The 20,344-nt window shown below is 38.1% G+C and overlaps 2 protein-coding genes across 6 annotated transcripts; both read left to right on the top strand.

Annotated features, from left to right (window-relative positions):
• Nucleotides 1-621: 621 nt before the first annotated feature.
• LOC147393922 (metal tolerance protein A2-like) lies at nucleotides 622-9,964 on the top strand. 2 transcript variants are annotated; one of them, XM_086457065.1, is made up of 2 exons: nucleotides 622-779; nucleotides 8,531-9,964. In XM_086457065.1, the coding sequence occupies exon 2, from the start codon at nucleotides 8,531-8,533 to the stop codon at nucleotides 9,746-9,748; it is 1,218 nt and encodes a 405-aa protein (XP_086313191.1). In that variant the 5' UTR covers nucleotides 622-779; the 3' UTR covers nucleotides 9,749-9,964. The 2 variants fall into 2 exon arrangements, with proteins under 2 accessions (XP_086313191.1, XP_086313192.1); XM_086457066.1 differs by lacking the exon at nucleotides 622-779 and adding an exon at nucleotides 787-957.
• Nucleotides 9,965-11,859: 1,895 nt separating this feature from the next.
• Nucleotides 11,860-19,275, top strand: TTG1 (Transducin/WD40 repeat-like superfamily protein). 4 transcript variants are annotated; one of them, XM_086457069.1, is made up of 2 exons: nucleotides 11,860-13,211; nucleotides 18,992-19,275. In XM_086457069.1, the coding sequence occupies exon 1, from the start codon at nucleotides 12,194-12,196 to the stop codon at nucleotides 13,208-13,210; it is 1,017 nt and encodes a 338-aa protein (XP_086313195.1). In that variant the 5' UTR covers nucleotides 11,860-12,193; the 3' UTR covers nucleotide 13,211; nucleotides 18,992-19,275. The 4 variants fall into 4 exon arrangements, with proteins under 4 accessions (XP_086313195.1, XP_086313194.1, XP_086313193.1 ...); XM_086457068.1 differs by having other exon boundaries at nucleotides 18,989-19,275; XM_086457067.1 differs by having other exon boundaries at nucleotides 18,859-18,996.
• The last annotated feature ends 1,069 nt before the right edge of the window (nucleotides 19,276-20,344 follow it).

Below are 20,344 nucleotides of genomic sequence, written 5' to 3'. Positions count from 1 at the left end.
AAGAGAACCCACAAATCAAGTAACATAAGATTAGGCAGACCCCCAATAAAAAAAAAAGACTACAACTTTTCAGAGATATGCCCACTGTCATCCTTACATAAAATGTTTGTTAGATTCTTAGAGAGGTCTATGAGATCCAAAACGATCCCGCCTAAGGAATTTAGGTTGGGGGTTAAAAAGTCAACCGCTTGATTACATTCCCTAAAGTAGAAGTTGAATTTGATTCAATAGAATTGAGTCGTTATAGTCTTAATGGCTTTAATAAATCTTTCTTCTTTCTAAGGCACTCTGGCCACCCCATTGATACAGTCTATAACCACTTTAGAATCAACTATGTTTAATTTGGACTTGCAGCTTATGGAAGAGAATTGACTTCAGTAATGACTCTGATCGTATTTCCTGTGTTGTCTCTCATAATTGTACCCTTTCCTTCAACATAACCTCTAAGGGATCCATCCACATGAAAGTTCTTACTTTTTAGAATTTTTAAAGAAGTAATTTTTTTACTAAATGGATTATTAAGATACTGTACAAAATTTAAAAATTATTTAAGGAGAAACCCCTTATCTTGGGTCCTATGAGTAATTTTCTTTTCTTATAAAACAGTTGGATTTGCAAAAACATCTTGCTTAATGAGTAATATTTGTAAGCTTTAACTCACAACGTACAAAATCATTAAATTAAAACCATAAAAGGAAGTGAGAGAGAGAGTACAATCCTGAAATGGCCGCTTGACAACGAACCCTAAGAGACAAGACAATCAGTCTGAATTCTGAAAGGTACGAGTTTGATTTTAAATAGTATAATAATGTCTCTCACTCATTTATTAGAGCACATTATTAGTAAGGATCTTCTCAACGCAAAGATGAAAGATCCTTCCAATTCCAATCATACAAGAGATTCAAAACCCACAACCCCTTCCTCTCGTAACCATCTTTTTTCCATCCTCAATCACAGGTACTAAGTTTTTTCTGCTTCAATCTTCAATCTCTTATGGGTTTGGTAGTAGATGATCAATATTAGTTTCTCAGGTTTTTTTAACCACTTGATATGAATGAATGGTATTCGGGGCCTGTGAAGCATTACATTATGCTGTATCTTGACTGGTTTGCTAGGGCTTTGATAGATTAAATGTTCTATCAGTGATGTTATGTTCTTTTATCATGTAACCGTTTGTTTGTTTGCTTGTTATAGGGTTTGAGTGGTTAAAACTTAAAATCTGGTAGGACTAGGAGTCATACCTAAATGTGATACAGATTGATTCTGGTTTTGATTTTAGGATCTTCCCAAACCCATAAGCTAATGTGATACAATGGTGGATCTTTGGTGAAATTGGTTCATGCTTTCATCACTATAGCTCTGTGTGGTACAGAAGTCATGCGTATTCTGATTTATTATTTATATAAGCAGAAATGATGAAACAATTTAAGTATTAGGTACCATGGGATGGGATCTAATTGGGCTGGCCAGATATAGTTTCGTTGTATGCGTGGGTTTATTTATTTGCTACACCAAAAGTTGTTGGTGCTTCTGCCTGATTCGACTAGGTTTTGACTTATATTCAGATTCTTTCCTGGTAGGTCTCATTGACCTCAGAGGGTGTATTATTGTGCCTTGTTGTCTAATTTGCACTTATCTAGAAAAAGAGAACTAGGTTTTGACTTATATTCAGATTCTTTCCTGGTAGGTCTCATTGACCTCAGAGGGTGTATTATTGTGCCTTTGTTGTCTAATTTACACTTATCTAGAAAAAGAGAACAATAATCTGAGTTGCTTATAATAAAAAAATCTGACTGTAATAGTTGAGATAAGTCATAGATGATAACGACCTCTTTCTTTGGATATATTTAATTCTTGGCACATTTTTGGACCAATGTTAAGTATTCTCATGTTTTTTTTATAAGTATAAATTTATTAATGAAAGAGCAAAATACAGAGAGGACTAGCAAGGCGGTTGAGGTGACCAACCCTACAGCCCCTAACAATCCGCAATAGTCTCCCACCGAAAAACAAAATCCTCGAAGAAAACGCCCTTAAAATCAGGGTATGTTTTACGCCAAAAAAATAGAAGCCCCAAAATTTTATAGAGATCTCTTGAAAGTTCGCAATCTGCCCTGTAAAAATCCTACCATTCCTTTCCAGCCATTTCTCCAACAAATGGCAAAAGGAAGAAGCTTCCACAAAATGTTTGATCTCCTCGAGAAACATGAAAAATCCCACACTTGAAAAAATGAAAGAGTTGTGCTCGGGATGACCCATGAAATCCCAAAAAGACCGAAGAAATGTCTCCATAAAGCATAGGAAAGTTTACAATGTATGGCCATCGAAGAAATCTCTTAAAGAGAGCTGTTAAATTTCTTTTTTATTCCGTCAAAACTTCTTAAAATCAATTATAATAGTTATATATAGGCTAGAGTAGACTATAAATTCTAATCCTAAAATTATATAAAAATTGACTCTTTTAACATTGAGAAGTCAATCATGTGTAAGACTGACACCTCATTGGTATTTTGATCATAACTTTCTCAAAACTCATTGGAATTTCGAAATCTTGGGTTCGTTGGATAGGTAACTAAATAACCTTTCAAATGGCACAAAATTCGATCCAATACGACAAGTTTTGATCCCTCAAAATAAGACCTAAATAAAAATAATGTGAATCGTACCTAAACTTGAAGTAAACTCATAAATAACCTAAATACAACTCAAAATTAAAAAAAGAGTCGTGTTGGAGTGACCTCAAGCTGGAACCTCATATTGCACTTCTTGACGTGAAAGTGGTGTTGGAGTGACCTCAAGCTGGAACCTCATATTGCACTTCTTGACGTGAAAGTGGATAGGAAACACATATGCTTTTTCACTTGTATCTCGATGAAAGCATCTGTGGTTCCTATACACTTTCACGTCAAGAAGTGCGATACGAGGTTCTAGTCTGAAGTCACTTCAGCATTATTCTTAAAAAAATAACTAATCTAAAATAATACTAACGATAAAAGAAATAAATCTAGGCCCCAATAAGTGGAAACTTGAATAAGTACAAAATTTTCTTCGAAACCCTTGGTTGTTAGCTTGATTTGCGTTCTGCATTAATTATGCTCTCAAATATCATGATGTGAACAAAGCTATGATTTCATATGAAGAGAATGGTTTTCTTTGTGCCTTTTATTTTTCCTATAATTAAGCACTTAGTGAAAAATACCATTACATGTTTTTATCAATTATTCAAATGTATGACATGTTTTATGTCATTTGTCTCTATATAGAAATACAAATCATTTTAAACATAGTTCCCAAGTCGATGGGGCCATTCTTTAATTTTTCAACATTTTTTTTTTTCTTAAATTTATATTCCATGTTAAAGGGACCCTAAACAATTTTAAATAAGTAATAATATGGCTTTATATGGGTAAATTGTACGTGGTTATGGTCAAGGATATGAGATTGACCTAGATTGTAAACATTATATGGATACAAGATCATACCTATTTTCCTTTATTTGTGTTTGCTCCACTCCATGTATTTGAAATTCAATTGGCTGTTTTTACCAATTATATCTTTTCATTGCAATTATTTTAAGATACACATTTTTGTGGTGGTTCTATGAAAAACAATTATCCTTTAACTTTGTATTTTCATATTCTAATGATTGTAACATTGATTTCTATGGTAACCACCATGAGGAAATGCTTGGAATATCCCTGTCAAATTTTTTGCCATTATTGGCATTTCCTGTACTGGGAGGTATTGTTATGCATTGGTGGAAAGGGAAAAATAATGATACTTGCATTGCGTTCTTTTTATTTTCCCATCAGCAAAGGATTCAAAATTCACCTGGAATATTTTAATTAGAAAGAGTTGATGGAAATTTTTTGCCGAATGCATTAAGAAGGATTTGGAGATAGATTTTGTGACTTGGAGCTATGTCCAGGTTGGCTATGCATTGGGACCTGGATGCTTCTATCACACTTTGATGAAATGTGCTTGAAAGTTGACAAGTTCGCTAGTCGTATCATCTTTTAAAAAAGGTTTGTCTCGTTAATGTTTGACAGTTTGGGTGTGATGTAGATAGGGATAAGTTTATTAAGGAAGGTCAATGGGATATCAAAGGTTCAAATAAATCTTAGCAGATTTTAGTGTTTAGACTCCAAATAGCGGCATCTATCCTAGTTAGTTATGTAAGAAGAATTATATAAAAGTAATTATCAAGTCTTAATATGAGAGTTTAACATGAATTTATAATATAAAAGCGTCAAATGACAAAACTGCCCTTACATATAAAAAAAAAAACTATTACTAGAAAACAACTAGAAACTAAAATAACAACTAGATTATTTCTTGTACTCCCCTTCAAGCCGAGGCAAATATATCAACTAAACCCAGTTTGACAAGGTGAGAATTAGTGATAGAAGGACCAACAAACTTCGTAAGTATGTCGACAAACTAATCTGAATAAGGTACAAAGATTGTCTGAAGATCACCAGATCAAACTTTCTCTTTGAGAAAGTAAATATCAACCTCCATATATTTAGTTCTTTCGTGAATAACTTAGTCAGAGGCAAGTATGATAGTATACTTGTTGTCACATAACAAAGTAGAAGAATCAAAAACAGGAAATCCCAACTCTGTCAATAAAGATCGAAGTCAAATTAGCTCACATGTGCCAAGGGTCATTGCACGATACTCAGTTTCAGCTGAAGAATGAGAAATCATAGTCCGTTTCTTACTTTTTCATGAGATAAGTTATCACCATAAAAAGTATAGAACCCAAAGGTAGATCTCCTATCTGTGAGAAAACCAACATAATCAATATCTGTAAAACAAAACAAATGCGATTGAGCAGTGGAAGAGTAGAAAAGTCCAAGACTAGGACACAACTTTCAGAAAAGCATTTTTCGCATCAAGTTGGTGAAAAGGCTATGAGTGACATGCAGCTAAAGAGATAAGAAGGCTAACAGTAGTTTAGCTACAATGACAAATGTAGCACTAATATCCTTTCTTGGGATTTGTGTAGATCCCTTAGCAACTAGACAAGTTTTGTATTGATCAACAGTGCTATCCGCCAGATACTTGACATTGAAAACCCATTGAAAATCAATCGTCCGCTCCCCAGAGGGAAATGGAACAAACTCTTAGGTATGATTCTTCTGCAAATCATCCATCTTAGTAATCATGGTTGTAACCTACTGAGGATCTCGTAAAGCCTTTGAAATAGACCAATGAACTCTAATTGAAGCAATAACGGCAAGGTAGGTTTGATAAGAAGAAGAAAGTCTTTCACAGGAAACAAATTGGGCAATAGGATGATCAATAACACAACCCGCTTATCTTTGCGAAGTGCAATAGGTAAGTGAGAGTCAGAAACATTGGGATAAGAGCAGGGGTAGGAGATAATATACCTACGTCCAAGGAGGAAGTTGGCAAGGTTGGAGAGGGGCGAGGATGACGAGAGTAAACCTTAAGTGTTGGCAAAGTTGGATCGAAGACTGGAGAAGGCAACACTATAGGAGAAGGAGCATAAGAAGAGTCATACAAAAAAGATGTTGCACAAAAGTAGGGAACATTTAAAAAAAAAAGTGACATCCATAGAATATATGACACGATGAGAAATAGGATCATAATAGCGATACCCTTTTGACATGGATGAGTAATCTAAGAAAACACGCCGAATGACTTTGTCATCTAATTTCGTGCAATGAGAGGTGCGATCTTGAACAAAGCAAGTGCACCCAAAAACTCTAGGTGAAATCGGAAAGAGGATACTATAGGCGAAAAACATGAAGAGGCACTTGTCCCCTTTAGGTGCGACTCGAAACATGGTCAAGAAGAAAAGCTGCAGTAAAGACTTCCATGTTTCAATATAACTTCGGAACATGCATGTCTCGAAGAAGACAGCGGAAAATGTTCATAAGGTGGCGGTTCTTGCGTTCCGCCACCCTGTTTTGCTCAGGGGTGTAAGGACATGTCAACTGATGAAGCATACCATACTCATGAAGGTGAAACTGTCGCAGATCACCCAAGAAGGATGTGGTGCTGTGTAGATCACCAAACAACCCCCAAACTAGAATCGCAAATCACCCAACAACAGATTAGCGCTGTTACAATCCCCCAAACTGGGGTCGTAGACCACCAAACATGGCTATGGTGTTGTGTAGACCACCAAACAGCCACCAGCCTAGTCGTAGGCAGCCAAAAAAAATCCTGCTGCTGTCGTAGGTCACCAAGGATGCTTTCCTTGCTGTTGTAGGTCACCCAGCAACAGTCTTTTGTTGTTGTAAGCCACTAAGTAACACCCAGGTTACTGTCGCAAGGCTATAATACTCCCTAGTTGTTGTCGCAAGCCCCCAATACCTCTCTAGTTGCTGTTGCAAGCCACACAGATCACCTAGTTGCTGTCTCAAGGTAGAGAGAAGGTTTCTAGTTGTTGTTGCAAGCCACACAAACCGCCTAGGTGTTGTCCCAAGTCATAAAGAACTCTCTAGTGGCTGTTGCAGGCCACAAAACTCAACCTAACTGCTGCCGCAAGCCAAAAGAACACCCTAGGTGCTGTCGCAGGGCTTCACAGCAGCAAGGGGAGAAACCCTATCGCAGGGTAGAAATCGAACCAAACAACCTATGAAAGGCAGAAAAACCCTATCTTAGGGCAAAAAACACAGTGCAAAAAGCTATTGCAGCATGTGAAAACGGATAAAATCCTTATTGCAACATGTGATTAATGGAATGAGAATCGATAAAAAAAAGGGGAGACCTTCTGACGAAGCTGCTGCTTGGTTATTAGGTCTCAAGATCTAGAGGTATTGAAGGAGGGAGAAAGAGAAGAAAATAGACGAGAAAAGAAGAGAAGAAACGTCAAGATCCCAAGAACCAAAGAGGGGAACCCAAGAGGAGGTCAATGGTTCCTCTAAGGCTCTGATACCAAGAAGAATTGTAGAAAAGTAATTGTCAAATTTCAATCTGAGAGCTTGACAGGAATTTATAATAATAAAAGAGTCAAAAGACAAAATTGCCCTTATATATAAGAAATAAGTAAAAAACTATTATTAGAAAACAATTAGGACTAAAATAACAACTAGATTATTTCCAATAATGTATTGGGACCTGAACGCTTCTATCACACTCATATGAAATGTGCTTGGAAGTTTACAAGTTCGCTAGCCGTATTATCCTTAAAAAAAGGTTTGTTTCTTTTATGTTTGGCAGTTTGGGTGTGATAAAGATGGGGACTAGTTTCTAAAGGAAGGTCAATGGGATATCAAAGGTTTAAATAAATCTTGGCAGATTTTAGTGTCCAGATCGGTCCTTGTACAAAGCCCTTCTACCAAGGTTATATTTTTCTTATCCAATATCTCTCATTTGGTTAGCTCTTGTTCCTTGCAAGGTGTCTTTCTTTGTTTGGCTTGCCTCCTTAAGGAGGATTCTCACCTTGGATAACCTTATTGCACATAGGTGGATCACTTCGAACTTTTGCTCCATGTGTATGAGAGACAGGGAATCCGTGGCTCATACTTTAGTCCATTGTTCTTTCTCTCGCGGTATTTGGGCTTCTTTCTATCCTTGTTTCAGATGAATTGGGTTTTTCCCAAAACTTTGTTCTTGTTGGTAGAAGGGTGGGCTCATAGTATCTTCTCTCGTAGAAAAAGACACCTATGAGCCATTCTTCCTTCGGCCATGGCTTGGGGTCTTTGGAAAAAGAGAAATAACAGGGTGTTCCAGGAAAAGGAGAGGAATGTGCATACGGTTTTTATGGAGATTTTAGGGTTTATATTTCTTTGAGTGAAGTTAAACAAGGAGTTTGTTGGGGTGTCTTTTGGGGACTTTGTGTTTAGATGGGATAGTCTTTGTAATTAGTTGGTTGGCTTTTGATTTTTTTTATTTATTTAATATTTTTGCTTTCTTGTTTGGGGGCTATCTCAGCCTACCTTGTTCTCTCCTTTTGATATTTATAAAATCTTTATACTTAACAAAAAAAAAGGCTTTTGGCACAATCTTGTGGTTTAATATTACGGTTTTTGTGATGATATTAATTGTTACTGTGAATATGTTCTCAACTATTGTTCTTCAGTCTGAATTAATGTTTTTGTTCTGCTACATTTGCCTAGTATTATGCTTCCTATATCCATTTCTAATAGTTCCTTTAAAGTTTCTTTGGTCATATTATTTAAAGTTTCCACTACACTTGTAATCATGTTTGTTCTTTACACAATTCCTTCCCTGCCTTTTTTTGGCATTAGAAGAGAACTGCCATTATTCGGAAGAGAGAGCTGCCATTATTCTGTCAGTCAATGAAGATGATAGTCTTTTTTTTTTTTTGATAAATATAACTTTTATAAATGAAGAAAAGGAGTAAAGGAGGCTGAGATGGCCCCTATAAAATGATAGTCTTATTCTGGCATTGAAATAATATTTCTTCTTGTGTTTCGAATGCATTTGAATTATAAATTATACATCATGTTTCCAGCTATAAAATTAAGATAATAGTCTTAAATTCTTGATTGATGTTTGACATAGAAACAATTTCTTTGCAAACTTTCAGATGGAAGCACAAAGTTCCCAACATGGGCAGATCACTGAAATAAGTGGAGATTTGCCTGTTGGAGAACCAAGCCTAGGCGGTAGCAAAATCTGTGGGGGAGCAGCATGTGGGTTTGCTGATACTGGTGCCAGCTCAAAGGATGCCAAAGAGCGGTCGGCCTCTATGAGGAAGCTTTTGATTGCAGTTGCACTTTGTCTCATCTTCATGAGTGTAGAAGTTGTTGGTGGCATTAAAGCTAATAGTCTTGCAATTTTAACTGATGCTGCGCATCTCCTTTCAGATGTTGCAGCCTTTGCCATCTCTTTGTTTTCTTTGTGGGCATCAGGGTGGGAAGCGACTCCACGTCAATCTTATGGTTTCTTCAGGATTGAGATCCTAGGTGCTTTGGTTTCCATCCAGATGATATGGCTCCTGGCTGGCATACTAGTTTATGAAGCTATTACCAGACTCATCCATGACACAGGCGAGGTTCGGGGCTGTCTAATGTTTGTTGTCGCAGCTTTTGGTTTAGTGGTTAATGTCATCATGGCTGTATTGTTGGGTCATGACCATGGTCATGGTGGGCATGATCATGGTCATAGCCATGATGATCATGATCATGTTCACAGCCATAGCCATGGAATAAGCATTACGGCACATGAACATCATGGGAGGCATTCCAAACACAATAATGAGAACACCTTTGCTTGCAAAGCGGAACATGCAGAACCTCTACTTGGTTCTTCTGAGGATGCACAAATATCTGAAGGTAGACATGAAGAGAAGCAACAACAACAACAACGGAACATCAATGTACAGGGGGCTTATCTTCACATACTTGGGGACTCCATCCAGAGCATTGGGGTGATGATCGGAGGAGCAATTATATGGTATAAGCCTAAATGGAAGATAATTGATCTGATATGCACCCTCATATTCTCTGTTATTGTACTGGGCACAACAATCAGGATGCTGCGGAACATACTGGAGGTGCTAATGGAGAGCACACCAAGGGAGATTGATGCAACAATGCTTGAGAAGGGGCTTTGTGAGATGCGTGAGGTGGTGGCCATTCATGAGCTTCACATTTGGGCCATCACTGTAGGTAAGGTTCTATTGGCTTGCCATGTGAGGATTAAGCCAGATGCAGATGCGGATATGGTGCTGGACAAAGTTGTTGACTATATTAGGAGGGAGTACAAAATCAGCCATGTAACCATTCAGATAGAGCGTCAGTAACACTTTTAAGGGGTTATTGATAGATGATGTATCTATCTTGGTTACCTAAGTTTTCTCACTGTTTAGATTCTTTCTACCATACATAAGGATCATTGAAGTTAGTGTTATGGTTGGACATGCCTTAACAGTAAAGTTTAATCAGTGGTGTCTTTTTAGTCTCTCTGCCAATGAATTGCTGCTCTTCCTGAAGTTTTTTGTATCATATATTTGTGCACATGTCATGTATTTCTTCTTCTACTTCTTTTTCCTTTTTTTTTCTTTTAATGTTAGGGACGGAAAAGCCACACTTCCTGCTTATCTGAATAAATGATGCTGATGTGGCAAGCATATGTGATAAAGGATGTCTATGGAACTTATGCTGGAGGAGTTGCACCAAGTCATTTGCTCTGCGACCCCCCCCCCCCCCCCCCCCTTCATGTTTTCGGTGTGATAGCTAGAAGGGAGTAGATGCACCTTTATTTATATTATTTATTCATTAGTTGGTAAACCTGTTTTTAGTGAGAACAATAACTCAATATCAGCAGGAATTGAACCAGGTCTATTGTATCATCACCCATACACTTTATCAGCTAAGTTAGTTAGCTCCTTATAATAGATGCACCTTTATTACTCTTAATACATTTCCCTTTTATGTTTGATTTTGCATGGAAAATAGGGTGGAAAATGACATTTTCCATGTGTTTTGATTGCATTTTTACATGTAAAATGATTTTCAACCCTCCTCCACAAAACTTAGATTTCATTTTCCCTCTCATACCCATGGTAAAAATGAAATTCATCCTTATTTTTCATTTTTAAATCAAAACATTTACTTCATATCTTCTTTTTCCCCACCAACATAGTCACCATCACAATCATATTCTTTGTCGTTGTTGTCACCATCTTCGTCGCCAACCATCTCTCTCTCTGTTCCTCTCCTTCTTTCTCCCTCTGCCCCAACCCCACTCCCCTTCTCTTCTTCTTTTTCCTTAGATTTTTTCTAAATGGAATTTGATTTTCCAACTCTACCCATTTTTCGCTAGTATTTTTCCAAGGATTTCAAATTCCATAAGTCACTTTACATGCAATCAAACGTGCCCTTAATATAAATTCTCCATTTAACCATTCCTCTAACCAAGAAATGATAGAATCAGTTTAAAAAAAAATCCTCCCAAAAAAAGAAAAAGAAAAAGAGAGTCATGTAGAGAACTTCCAAGGAATTGTAGTCTTTGAATCGTCTGAGCATAAGTCCACGTTATGTTATTTGTATAATATGGCTTTCTCCGATGCAAGAGTTAGAGAGAAAGTGGACTCCCAAGAATGAAAGAGGACAACTCCTCTTTCTGTCAAGCTGAATATGCATATGAGGAACATGTTTGATGCAGGCTCCTCCTATCAGAACAAAAGCTATGGCATAGGTGTTGAGATTTTTGATAAAATAATTTGTGTATGGAACCCAACTGTTTGATTATTCATGAATGGTAACTGCTGTTTGACTATTCAACTATTAAATGAGGAAACTGAACTTATTGTTTTCCCATTTGTGAATCAAACACACTAAATTTGCCTAGCCAAAAAAAAAAAACTCATTAGATGCTGTTAGATTTGTAGGGTGTTGATAATTGATACCATACCATACTTGGTGGGTTCAAAACCTGTTCACATAGAGCAATAACTGGTAGCTTGCCTAGGAAAACAAGAAGAATGAATGTATTAGACACTCTCTCGAAATAATAGGCTTCATAATGAAATCAACATGGGCGTCAAAGTTCCACTCCCAACACCATAGGTTTTTTTTTAACAAATTATCTTGGTATCATTCATGAATGAGATGAGACTAATACACCGAATACTTGCTTTTCTCTGGTTCATGGATCTGGCACATTGATGTCTTCTTGTAAAGAGAGAACGAGACAACTTAGGACAATTCATCTTGGAAACAATAACATCACGCTTCAGATGAAATGGGATTTTTCAAGGTTTACTTTAAATTGGCCCAGGCCCAAACCCAGCACGCACTAATACGCGTTGATGGTTGGTGGCGGGTAGAATTTTGGATTGTAGTTGTTGTTGACTCGTAGCGCTCTCGCTCCTCCAACTTCTTCTAACTTTCCCTTTCAAACATCTAACGTTCAAAGCTTCCCAACTTCCTTCCTACTTCCCAGCACAAGTCAGCCTCAAGAGGATGGTTTATCACTGTTCAACTAAGACCGTCGGATGCGCATTGAGTGTCGCATCTCAAGGCTCACTCAACGCTGAGAACATAGGGAGAACGTCTTCCTGAAACCTTATCAGAGAGACAACACAATTACAGTATATATATATAGAGAGAGAGAGAGAGAGCGATTTCGAGAACGAGAACGAGAGAGATCATCAAACTCGAAAAACTGTATAAGCCTCTCTCTCTCTCAATCTGTCATAAGCCCTAAGAGTATCAGAATCAGAGATCAAACTAGAAAAACAAAAATGGATAATTTCAGCCAAGAATCCCACCTGAGATCTGAAAACGTTTTCACATACGACTCTCCGTATCCCATCTACGCCATGGCCATCTCTTCTTCCTTAGAAACAACCCATCGTATCGCCGTGGGAAGTTTCATCGAAGATCTCACTAACAAGGTTGACATCCTCTCATTCGATGAAGAAACCCTAACTTTCAAAACCGATCCCAATCTCTCCTTCGACCACCCTTATCCCCCAACCAAGCTCATGTTCCATCCCACCACCACCAACAACAAATCTCTTCGCCCTCTCCTCGCATCCTCAGGCGATTATCTTCGTCTATGGGAAATTAAGGAGAATTCCATTGAGCCAAGATCTATTCTCAACAATAGCAAGACCAGCGAGTTCTGTGCTCCGCTAACTTCCTTCGATTGGAATGAAGTAGAGCCGAGGTTGATCGGTACGTCGAGCATAGATACTACCTGTACAATCTGGGATGTGGAGAGGGGCGTTGTTGAGACCCAGCTTATCGCCCATGACAAGGAGGTTCACGACATCGCTTGGGGTCACGCTCGGGTGTTTGCATCTGTATCTGCTGATGGTTCTGTCAGGATTTTTGATTTGAGGGATAAAGAGCACTCCACCATTATTTATGAGAGTCCACAGCCTGATACGCCCTTACTAAGATTGGCTTGGAACAAACAGGATTTGAGTTACATGGCCACCATTTTGATGGATAGTAATAAGGTTGTGATTTTGGATATTAGGTCACCTACTATGCCAGTTGCAGAGTTGGACAGGCATCAGGCCAGCGTAAATGCCATTGCATGGGCTCCCCAGAGTAGTCGCCATATATGCTCTGCAGGAGATGATTCACAGGCGCTCATTTGGGAATTGCCCACAGTTGCAGGTTCTAATGGGATTGATCCAATACTGGCTTATAGGGCTGAGTCGGAAATTAACCAGCTGCAGTGGTCTGTGTCCCAGCCCGACTGGATTGCGATTGCATTTGCTTCCAAGATGCAGCTCTTGAAAGTTTGAGGTGCATCAGAATTCCTATGCTTAAAATCATTTACATTCTTATACTTTCACATGGATGTTAAATTGGCAATATTGAATCTTGAGAGTCTTTATGATTGCATAAAAAGTGTTTTTAAGGGAAAATGAATTCTGGTGTTTGGGGGTGCACCTAGGAAAATGTCCAAAAGTTTTTTTTTTATTTTTTTTTTGGTTTGGATGATGGGGTCCATCGTGAGATTGTAACATCATGAGATTGGAAAATTATTTTCCTAGGTGAGGTTAGGTTGGAAAATATTTCCCCGTCAAAAGTGGAAATCTCTTTGGCAGGAAAAGGTGCAATCATACACCTGAAAACCACAAGTTCCTAAAAAAGCCATTTTCCTAGTGAAAACTACATTTGATGGTTTATTTGAGCAAGATAAACTGTTTTAAGAGGGTGTTCAATAGTAAGAGGAGAAGCTCTCATGGCGGTTTCTTGGAGATCTTGGGCCTTCTGTACCTTTGGTCAAAGCAAAATATAGAGTTTGCGGGGATTACCTTTGATGACTTTCTTTTTAGATGGAATTCTTTATGTAACCACTAATGTTCTAGTTTCTTTTATTTAGCTGCTGTTTGAGAGGCTCCCTCGGCCTCCTTGTACTTTGTTTCCCCTTTCTCCTTTAATATATTATACTTATAAAAAAAAAGATAAACTGTTTTAAGAGACTGAATTGGTCTACGAAATGATTAGTTAAGCTGAGCAAGGACTTCTGCGGGGTTTCATTCGCAGATTTTGTGTTTAGATGGGAGAGTATGTAACTCGTAGTGTTGTTGTTTCGTGGTTTTTTCCTTAATTTTTTGTTTTTTTTCCATTTTTTGGGTTTGTCCTTGGGGGCTATCTCGGCCTCCTTTGTATTTTCCCCTTTGATATTTATAAAATCGTTATACTTATAATATAAAAAAAAAAAACTAAATGATTAGATTTAAATTCCTAATACAAGAAAATTGTTAACACATGCTAGTTACTGTGCTTGGGTTACTTTTCGGATGATAGTATTCATAGTTTGTCCATTGTGCAACTCTTTCTTTTAATTGTGAATTTGAGACTATCATAGAGGTTAAAGGTTAGTGAAGTTTCTTTCCCACTATCTATTTTGAAGCATTCCTAGAAGAACATCGTTGTCATCGTCTTCATAATCATCGTCATATGCCTTTTCCCAAATATTGGGATCGGTGACAGAAAGTTTATTTCACCTTTCCACTCTATCTTGGGTCAATTCTTCTGTCAAAGAATGAATGTTCAATACTTTTTTTTTACTATCTCCATGTATGTCATTTTCAACCTCCCTCATGCCCTTTTACACGTTGACTTGCATAGAAGTGCCCCTTTTCATTGGTGGTGTTAGTGTTCTTTATTCATGTCCAAACTATCTCAAATAACTTTCCTTTAGTGTCCTCCTCATCACCATCATTATCATCAATGCCTTATCTAAAATTTTGGGATTGACGATGAATCATGTTTCTCCATTCAATTCTATTTAAATTCATGCCTTATATTATTGCAATTGTGTTCATATGTGCTCTCACAACCTCAATCCACGTTTCAATTGGGTTGTCCTATAACTCGTTTAGAAACTTCAATTTCATACTCTTTCTAACCAGGGCTATTACTACCTTCATTGTACTTGACCAAACCACCCATCTCAAGTTCCCCATCTCTTCTATGCTTGTTTGTTAACATGTTCTTCATGGATCGTGCACCATAAAGTGATGTAGGATAACCTAGATTTCTTCTATTTTAGGCTATTCTACTTTGGGAATGGGGGTGGAAAGGTTAATTAGGTGGTGACAAAGGAGAAAAGAAAATTATAGAAAAAGGTTCAAGTGTTGTGTTATCCGTCTTTGCTCCCAAGTGTCCCGTGCTCACGTATCATGCTCCAGTTCGATCTGTGACCTTATATTCATAGTTGTGCTTTCCCCATCAGATCAGTCTTTTGGGGTAAATGATTGTCAACGTGGTATCAAAGCGGCCCCGTTCGTATAGGTTACTGGCTCAAGTCTCCTAGAAGGAATTTTCCACCCTTATGGGTGAGAGAGAGAGAGAGAGAGAGAGAGAGGGGAGAGAGGGGGGGGGAGTGTTGAGTGTTGTGTTATCTGCCTCAGCTCCCGGGTGTCGCGTGCTCACGTATTTGATCAAAGTTGGACTTGTGACCTTCTTAAAGATTAATTACGAAATTTTGAGAAAACTTGTAGGACACCTAATCCTCTTATTAATAAAAGTTAGCTTATAAAAAAAACATGAAATTTTGCAATAAAGTTAAAATTAATTGGCGTAGGTCGAAAGAGGTTGTGGATTTCGAATATGAGTTTTAAAAGAGTTTCGATAGATTTTATATGCACTAGGATAGGTCTAGGTAGTTTCTTGGGGCCCAAGAAGGGTTTGGCTGGGTTGTTTTATGGTTCAAAATAGAAAGGACATTGAAAAACTCCATCAAAAAAAGAAGAAGATTTATTTGATGGATTAAAAAAACAAATAAAAGAAAATAGAAAAAGAGAGAAGAAGATTAAAAGAAAAAAAATAGAGAGATTTACCTGGCAGAGTTAACTGTTGCATTTTTATTACAAAAATTCCCTTGGAGTTTTGACAACTCCAAGCAGGGGTGGAGCCAAAATTTTCTTGTACTGGGGGCAAAGTATGGTTAGTTGTATAGTTGAAGAACTTGAAGATGCATGGTTTTAAGGAGAAATTCAGAGGATTTTGGTTAGAAGTTGAAGAAAATGATGTTGAGGTCATTTCCAATTAGTATATGAGAAGGCCCAGTCAAGAGGCAATGTCATCAAAAATCAGTTACACTCTGTGCTCCTTAGGTAGTTTGGGCAATGTCTCGATAAAGCTCATAAATTCTCGAGTCATTCGTAGAGTGAGCATATGTCTGAGTGAGGGCTAACCACAAAGATGGAACAATTTCGTGATACATAAACATTGTATAGATTCGCTGATCTATTGAATTAAATAGTCATCGAAGAATAATACAATTATCGATCTCCCATTGTTCAAATTTGGGATCAGTGAGAGGTGGTTTAGTAACGGTGCCCAAAAGCCATCCTGATTTACCTCTACTACCCAAATAAAGTCGCACAGACCGAGATCAGGATTGAACATTCCGATCATTTAGTAGGGCATTGGTTATATGTTGGATTGAGGAATTTGTCCCGAGAGTTGTGTTGGAATCCTTGGTCTCGTGGGTTGTCGTCATGGCGCACTATAAACAATAAAACTTTGGATCAAAGAGAGATCTCCCGTACTATTAATCCAAGGTGGAAGAAACCACAGGTAGAAGGGGCAGCAACGCTGTCGCAAGTCTTCAGAGGGTCCAACAAATCTGTTGCAACACATAGACAGTAGTACTGTTGCTATCGGCAACCACAAAATAACTCCCTTGTTGCTGTCGTGGGTCAGAAAAAGGGCCTAGCTACTGTCGCAAGAGCAGGAGCACCCAGTAGTCCTATTGCATGGCCCAACTAGCAGTGATATAGCATAGAGTAGAAGCAACCAACAGTTATATCACATAGAGTAGGGGCAGAACTATCCAGCCGACAGTCCTATCTCTTAGACCGCCAACAGTGCAGCCCAGCTAGCAGTACAGACCCAATCGCAGCCTGTAGAACAGTCCTTATCGTATGGACAGCCAGCATTACAGACCTAATCGTAGCCTGTAGAACAGTCCAATGGCATGGACAGCCGACTGTACAACCCAGCCAGCAATACAACCCTAATTGCAGCAAGTAGTGCAGCCCTTATCGCATAGTCAATAAGCAGTATGGTCCAGCTCTATCGCACAGAAAGATCCTTATCGTAACATGTGATTAAGACCAAAAAAGAAAAAAAAAATGAGCCCTCGAAGGGGAGACCCTCCAATGAAGGCTGCTGCTTGGGTTTTGGCCTCAAAGATCTCAAGGGGTAGATGGGAGGAGAAGAGAAAAGGGTAGGGTGGCTTGCGGTGAGGCTTCAAGGGTCCAAAACCGAGGAGAATGAATCCAAAGAGGGGTTATCGATGGATCCTCTAAGGCTTTGATACTAAGAAGAATTGCAAAAGAGTAATTGTCAAGTCTCTTTGTGAGAGCTTGGCCAGAATTTATATTAGTAAAATAGTAAAAAGATAAAAGTGCCCTTACAAAATCAGAAATAAATAAAAGTTAAATAAAAAGTTATATCTAAATAACAACTAGAGCTAAAATAATTAGATTATTTCCAATAATTGTAACCCCAACAGGTTTTCTCTCACACAAACCACATGATCTACAATTTTTATTAGCACGTGCACACACTAATGCATAACAAGCTGCAGACATTCACACAAACACGTTACCACAAATCCAATTTCCCCTTCTCATATCTCTATCCGTGGACTGCACTACGTGGATGCTATTGGAATCATGATAATTCCATCTACATCACTGATAGTTAAAGTATCTGATCACAGACCATGATCTATTCCTTAGTGAGACTGGATTAGAAATTGTAAATCTCTAACATTAAGATTGTGAAAGGGTTTCTCTTAGGGTAGCCCCCAATTACCGTATGACTTCTCGTGGTTCCTTTTTCACTTGTCACGGATGGCGCCCATTTGTAGAGGTAAAATCTCGGATGCCGTCGATTCCTCAAGATTTACCTCTAACAATCGACCTTCATTATTCTTAATGCACAAAAAAATAATTAAAGAGAGAAAGAGAAGACAAGAAGCAAGATTTGTTCATGGGATTTGTCCCAAATTCGGACTACGTCCACGGGCTCTGAAGAGCCATTCCACTATTCTTGAACAATTACATGATTTACAAAAATCCTAGCCTCCTATCTTCTTCTCCCCCTCCCAAGAGCCTCCTTTCTTCTACCCAATAGCCCTTCTTATATAGATAGAAAGTAAAACTCTAAAAAGAAAGTAAAACCATTAAGGATTCCCTACAAATCTATCATATCTAGAAATAGATACTCTCTAGTCAATTAGGAAACTTTCTATTTCTGGATAAAATTACAATCTTAACCAAATAAATCTAATTCAAGATATACCAATCAATGCTTTGAGATACACATTAAATCTTCCACGTGCCCAATGTTCATCTTATTTACTCCACGTGTCTAATACTGATTTTACCCTCTACAGATGGTATTGGGTTTCAGGTTAGCCCCATGATCTTCGCCTAGTCGATGATGGCTCTTTTTTTTTTTTTTCTCCGAAAATTTCAGATATTTTTACAGTTATATCTTATAAGGAAATTCATTACATGGATGCATTTGAGCTGTAGCTGTACACAGTTCTTTTTGTTCAGACAAAGAAGCCTGGTTCACTAGCTCCAAGGGCTGTGGAATCCTAACACTATACCACAAGTGAGTTGCCTCACATGAGAGGCATACATGTTGGTTGCTTACATCATCATGGTTTAAAAACTGTGGTGTCCAAAATCCAAAGTGACAGAACTAATATGTAAACTAGTCAGTTATTGGATGTATCATCTGTCTAAAAATATTTATACAGAATTAATAGTTCAGTTGTGCATTGCAATCATGTCCTAGATATAGTTCTCAAAATATGTCAGGTGTGCGTGCTTTTTTTTGTTTTCCTTGTAATACTTGTAATAGAATGACTAAACTTTGCTGATTCCATTTTTATTTTTATAATTATTTTTTTCAGATCCACTGATAGTAACATGGTGAGACCTGATAGGATGGGTGACCATTGTGAATAGAAGTGGTTGTTTGTTTGTTTTGATAATACTATCTGCTCTTAGCTCCACTATAGGCTGATGTAGTATTTGTCGTAGTAGGATAGGATTCCAGGATTGGGTGCAGCCGTGCAGGTCTCTGCAAATTCGAATGTTTGGTACGGAAGGTTTGAATCAGTAGGTGAAGGCAGGTTTTGAACCCAGGTGGTGTCTCACAGATTTTAAAGCAAATTGGCAAGCTGGCACCTTCAACTGTACCCTTCCTTTTCCCCTGCTTCTCTTTGTAGTGTTGCTTCTTAATGTCTTTGAAAATCAGCCAGTAAGTATATAATACATGTGTTAATAACCAGATTATCCTTAAATATTGAGACATTCCCTATGGTTTACTCGACTTCTATCTTCTTTTATGTAGTTTTGGGATAGGTGATGTAGTAGTGGTAGTACTAGTACACAGGTAGAGTTAAGGAAAACCTCATGTCTAGGATTATTGCTTGCTGCCCCCTCACTGTACATCATCAAGTTGACACCCGCCCTCTACCTCTCTTTGCTGTCTTCTTAGGTGCCTGTCTTTGGCACTTGTTTGACAAGACTCTGTGGACAGGTCACACTATTTACAAAAGACAAAAACTAGCTCCAAACAAGTTTTGCATGTACTATTTACAAGTTGGGAAATGCGCAAAGGGACGGACAGGTCACACTACAGATGCGCACTCTGCAAGCAATCCCATTATTAACGAAAGAAGATAATTTGCTTTATAATACTGAAATGTGCTCTCTGAAATGCATTTGTGGCACATTCCATCAAGCTCAACAAAACTGTGATATTCATACCATCTCTTAGTAGCGTGGTTTTAAAACTCAGTTTTACGTCTTGTCTCGTCCATGTTAGATATTGAGTTGTCTCGGAAGAGTTTTCTAATACATTTGAGACGTCTTGTTCAAAAATGAGAAAAAATGAACGTCGGATTTTAAATCTCATCCGAAAAATTGACTTGGCCGTCCGTCTTGTCCATTACTGATATCGAGACGACTCGGGTGATACTTCTCGATCTCAAATGAGTTTTAAAACCATACTATTAGACTTGTAGAGGTGAATCCCTATTACCTCTGACAACTCAGTTTCGTCGTTCCGTTGTATGTTCTCTACTCCTGTTGAATGGTGGCACTAGTATGATACCTGCCAAAATTCTCCAATGATCAAATTAACTCTCAAAAAACAGGAATGAACTCACTCTCTCCAAGAATGGTCGATCCCTTTCCCTTTTGAGCCTCCCCCTATATTTATCCCCTTCCCCAAAGATCTTCTCTGAATAGAAGTCCCTTTGTGATCCATGATCTTCATATGGGAACCCTTTACTTTTTTAGGAAGTTACTCAATCTAGAAAGATTTCATGTTGATCGCATCATCTCCTTTCGAGATTCTTAGGATATCTCACCAAATTAAGAGATCTTGGT

The sequence above is a fragment of the Akebia trifoliata genome, chromosome 10 (assembly GCF_017979445.1).
Source record: "Akebia trifoliata isolate Shusen 1 chromosome 10, ASM1797944v1, whole genome shotgun sequence".
In the NCBI taxonomy this organism is placed as follows: domain Eukaryota; kingdom Viridiplantae; phylum Streptophyta; class Magnoliopsida; order Ranunculales; family Lardizabalaceae; genus Akebia; species Akebia trifoliata.
The sequence above is the reverse complement of the archived record's forward strand: the minus strand, read 5'-3'. Positions and strand labels throughout refer to the sequence as shown.

Bases quoted from the DNA above. Each gene is read 5' to 3' on its own strand.
- LOC147393922 (XM_086457065.1), top strand. From the start codon at position 8,531: ATGGAAGCACAAAGTTCCCAACATGGGCAGATCACTGAAATAAGTGGA.
- TTG1 (XM_086457069.1), top strand. From the start codon at position 12,194: ATGGATAATTTCAGCCAAGAATCCCACCTGAGATCTGAAAACGTTTTC.